The 4605-nt window shown below is 73.6% G+C and overlaps 1 protein-coding gene across 1 annotated transcript in view; it reads right to left on the bottom strand.

Annotated features, from left to right (window-relative positions):
- Positions 1–4605, bottom strand: part of CELSR1 (cadherin, EGF LAG seven-pass G-type receptor 1) — a gene marked incomplete at its 5' end in the record, with an annotated part of 38529 nt that overhangs the window by 6103 nt on the left and 27821 nt on the right. Inside the window, 6 exons of the mRNA XM_012735089.1 lie at positions 38–212; positions 1261–1461; positions 2442–2568; positions 3163–3330; positions 3871–4075; positions 4428–4571. Of these exons, the coding sequence (XP_012590543.1) occupies positions 38–212; positions 1261–1461; positions 2442–2568; positions 3163–3330; positions 3871–4075; positions 4428–4571 (1020 nt within the window). The remainder of the gene's footprint in view (positions 1–37; positions 213–1260; positions 1462–2441; positions 2569–3162; positions 3331–3870; positions 4076–4427; positions 4572–4605) is intronic.

Genomic DNA, 4605 nt, shown 5'->3' with positions numbered 1-4605 from the left:
GGAGGGGCGGGGCCCGGGGTGGAGGGGCGGCCCTCACCGGTAACTATGGCCGGGATGCCCCAGCCCACGACGTGGTAGAACCTCATGGGGCCCCGGTCCACGTTGCGGGCCTCGGTCAGCACGCGGTGCACGTGCAGGCTCTCTACGAAGGTCCAGGCGAAGGCGCTCAAGTGGACGTAGTGCAGCAGGATGGCCACCACCGTGCACAGGAACTGTGGGGAGGCTGGTCAGCGCGCTGGGGCGGGGGAGCGGCCTGGGGCTGGAGGGGCGCCGGGGGGCGGGCCTGATTGCTTAGCTGGCGAGTCCGTCATTTATCTTTGTCAGAGGCCAGGGCTCAGAACACGCGAGGGCAGGACTTGTCACCGGACAGCACGCCCGCCAGCCCCGGAGCCACGGCCGGGCCACCCTCCCCCCAGGACGGGTATCCCCGCGGGGCTGGGCCACTGTCGGGCACCCCGTGTGGGGTCGGCTGCAGGGGCCCTCGAGGGCCAAACAGGGCAGCCGCCACCAAAATCATAGCCGGCGGGCGGGAGCCCTCGGGCACGTGGCGCCCTCGCCTGCACGCCACAACAGGAAGGAGTCACCCAACACGCACACAGGACAGGGCCCCCTCGCTGGCCCCCCCCCCAGCGCGTGAGAGGCCACTCTGCCGGCTCTCCCCAGTGGCCGCCCGTCGCGCCTTCCCCTCTAGGAAAGTGAGCCCCCCTTAGGGCCTGTGCGCGCGCTGAGGCCTGACCCGAGCCCCCTGCTCCCCGGAAGCAGCCAGCTGCTAGTAAAATGACCGCAGGCCTGTAGCTCGGCAGTGGACTGCTCCAGCGTTCACGTGCCCTTCGGGTGACCCACACGTGGCCTCGCAGGGAACGTGCCGTCTTCCGGCGAGGGCCAGTGCCAGCGGGAGCCCCAGGCCCCGTCCCTGGTCTGGACCTGGCGCGCGAGACCCTGGCGCGCCCGGGAGGTGCAGCTGGAGCGGCGCTGGCCTGCTTGTGGGGGGCTGCAGGTGGGGGCCCGGCCGAGTGGCCGCCAGCCCCTCCCTCCCCTGGGCGGAGTGGACCTCCCAGGCCCCCCCGCAAGGTCCTCCCCCTGGGAGGCTCCAGGCCACGCCCCATGGGAAGAGTCCCGGTGTGAGGGGGGCGGGTGCTGGGCTGGGGCCGCGTCCCCCCAGGGAGCAGGGGGCAGAAGCTCCACCAGATAGGGGCGGCGCCTCGTGTCCAGGCCCCGAGCCCAGGGGACCCGAGCCAAGCCTGCAGGGCAGCAGCTCACCGGGCTGTCGGTCTGCGCGATCCCGGCGACGAAGACCAGCTGGGAGCAGAACAGCGCCGCCACGAGGTTGCGGCGGATACTGCGCAGGTTGGAGCGCAGCGCGCGCACCAGCGCCGGGAGCGCGAAGGCCAGCAGCAGCGCGGCCAGCGCTAGGCCCACCGCGGCGTGGGTGACGATCCTCAGGGGCAGGACCTCCCCGTGCTGCGGGCGGCAGGCGGAGCGGTCAGGCGGCAGCCAGGGCGGGCACGCGCCGCGGTCATGACCGCTGGGTCCCCCCTCGGGCGGTGGGGCAGTGCTGCACCCGCGTGGGGAGGGCATCGCGACTGGAACAAAGCGTCGCCCAGGCCCGGGCTCGCGGGCCTGTCTCCCCAAAGCCTGCGCCTGGGCGTCCCCGCGGGCTGCCCGTCTCCAGAGGCCGCGTGTCGGGCGCAGGGCTGCAGCTGTCACCTGGCCCCTGCGAGCCCGGTGGACGGTGCGGGGTGGGCCCCCCCGGGGCCCTGGGGTCCTTCCTGCAGCTCCTTCCAGGGCCCGGCACCCTGCTCCTGCAGCTGGGGCCAGATGCTGCCCCGAGGCGCCCCGTGGAGCAGGGACCCCAGTCCCCCTGCTTGTTCCCCCCCCACCAGAACCCCAGTGTCCACGACCTGGGAGTCGGGGCCTGCAGTGCCAGCTCCTGGCCACCTGCGCACCCCAAATACACCCCGCTGTGGACCGGCCGCTAACTGGGGCTGGGACCGGGCTGCCTGCCGGGGAGTCAGGGGGCCCCGCACCCGTAGGCAGCCACTGGGCTGACCTGCCCCCTCGGGGTGTGGACAGGGAATGAGCTGCTGACCAGAAAGCCCTGGCAGGCCTCCTGCATAGGAGGGCGGGAGAGGTCACCTGGGGCTCCAGGGCCAGTCCCTGTGGCCCCTCCGCAGGCCAGTGGGACAGGGAGGAGCCCGTGCTGGGCGCCGGTGAAGCCTGCTTTGTTCCTGCCACCGCGCCTGCCCCTCCCATCGCCTGACACCCGCTGTGCCCCGCTTTGAAGCGAGGTACCCGGGCCCCTCGGGCAGGCGGGAGGCGCTGCCTTGCCCGCTTGCTGATTTACAGCCCCACGTCTGCAGATCCCTCGCGTTTTGTCATGGAAATGAGGTGAGCGGCGGGAGGGGGGGCGGCCACTCTGGGCCGGGCAGCCTGTCGCGCACCTCGCGGCGGGAGATGTCCATGAGCACGGCCACGCTGGCGGCCCGGCCGCACCGGCAGGCGACGTGGGTTCGGTTGCGGGACAGCAGCTCGCAGCCTCGGGCCGACCACGCTCCGGTCCCACTGGCGCTGCAGACACGGGGGCGAGCGGGCAGCCAGTCAGGGCCGTCACCCTGCGCGTGGGCCCCCGGTGGCCACCCCTGCTGCCCGGTCTCTGCCGAGCCAAACACTGGACCACGGCTCAGCAGAGGACCCGGGGTACGGGGGGGGGGGGGGAAGGGGCTTGTCCTGCGGGAGCAGGCTCCACATCACTGCTGGCCAGCCAGCGTCCAGCGTGGTGGGAGGGCACAGGAACAGTGTCCACCACGCACTGCTGCATGAGCCCAGCGGCTCATGCGGCCTGGAGGAGCACTGCGAGGTGGGAGAGGGTGGCCGCCCTCCCCCCACACCCCCTGATGGCGGTGTCCCCACCCCCATGACTCTGATGGAGGCCCCCAGCACCCCTCACCTGATGGAAGTGACTCCCCGCCATCACCCCACCCAATGGAGCCCCGCCCACCCGGTGGCGCCCCGCCCCGCGGAGCCCCGCCCACCCGGTGGAGCCCCGCCCACCCGGTGGAGCCCCGCCCACCCGGTGGAGCCCCGCCCACCCGATGGAGTGGTTCCAGAAGACGCAGACCGGCTTGCTGCGCTCCTCCGTCTCCAGCGTGGAGCCCCGCCCACCCGATGGAGTGGTTCCAGAAGACGCAGACCGGCTTGCTGCGCTCCTCCGTCTCCAGCAGGGTGAACTCCACCTGCACCGGCCGCTCCGGGGGGCCGGTCAGCGGGGCCCCCTCGCTGTGCACAACGGCGCTCACCACCGGCGTGTTGATGACGGGCCGGGCGGGCAGCCTGCGGGCATAGCACCGGGACGCTCGTCTCGCTGGGCCGGGCCGGGCCCCGGGGCACCGCCGGGCCTCGGGCCAAGCACGCAGACCCCCCACAGGTGCCGCTGGCTCGGCACTTCGGGTGTACAGAGGCAAGGGGGGCCAAGGGGGGGCAGAAGGGGGCTGTGGGTGGGGTGGGAGGGCCGGAGGGGCGGGGCAGAGGGGCCCGGGGCTCGTGTACGGCTGGGCCAGGGCTGGGTGACAGCCGCGGGGGTCTGCCAGCGATGAGACCCACGGGTCTGGGAAGGGTCCGGAAGGGGGGTAAGAGGTGAAGCCTTGGGGTGCACCTGCCAGGACTAGGGTGCGAGGCCCCTCCCTCGGCGCTTCCAGGCCGCCTGGGTATGGGTGTGCCGCGCCCCCCTGGCAGCAGCTCCGGGACCCGCTGGCCAGGACCCCAAGGGCCGCCTGGGCACCCCGCCCGCCACGCCCCAGCGGCCGGCATCTTGACTTGCCGCCCCCGCGGAAGCTTCCGGAAGCAGGGCTCCCGCCCGCGCTCAGGCCTTACCGCAGGCGGCGGTGGTCGGGGTCGTAGTGCTCGGGCAGGAGCTGCCCCAAGGTCCGGTAGATGACCACCAGGGCGACAGCAAACTGGCCGGGCTCCTCAGGGTGCCGCTTGTGCCTCTGTGGCGGGGGCCCGCCCTGCGCGCCGGGCCCGGGGAGCGCCGTCTGCGGGACGGCCCTCCTGCCGGCCGGCCTCGCCGTGGGGCCGTCTGCAACGGGGGCACGGCCTGAAGATGGACGCGCGGCCCAGCAAGCCGCTGCCCGCGCAGCCGGGGCTTCCCGAGCCGCAGGCTGTGGACACGGCAGGAAGCAGCCAGGCCCTGCCATCCACTCCCAGAGGACGCCGGCGCCCAGAGGAACCAGCCCGTGGCCGCGCCGCTCGTGGCATCACGGTCGGCTGCAGAGGGCCACGGCCACGGTCACAGTCACCCTGCCGGGCCTCACTGGGGGGAGGGGCGGCGTGGGAGGTCGGCGGGGGCTCCACGGAGCAGCCCCCCCCCACGAGCAGCTCTGAGCGGGGTGTCTGCACCCAGCACGCCCCGAAGGTGCAAAGGGTCTCACCTTTCCTCTCCGGGGGCCTGAAGAAGTCGGCAGAGAAGAGGACCGAGGACTGCAGCCCCCGGGGGACGTCCCCCCGCGCGTCCTGGAACCGCGGGACCCCGGCTCCCGTGAAGTTGAGCTTGTCGAAGACGTCGACGGCGAGGACTGGGGGACGGGCGGCTTCAGCCCCGGCGCACGC

Source organism: Condylura cristata, unplaced genomic scaffold (assembly GCF_000260355.1).
Source record: "Condylura cristata isolate star-nosed mole 26May11 unplaced genomic scaffold, ConCri1.0 scaffold00004, whole genome shotgun sequence".
Classification (NCBI taxonomy): domain Eukaryota; kingdom Metazoa; phylum Chordata; class Mammalia; order Eulipotyphla; family Talpidae; genus Condylura; species Condylura cristata.
The sequence above is the reverse complement of the archived record's forward strand: the minus strand, read 5'-3'. Positions and strand labels throughout refer to the sequence as shown.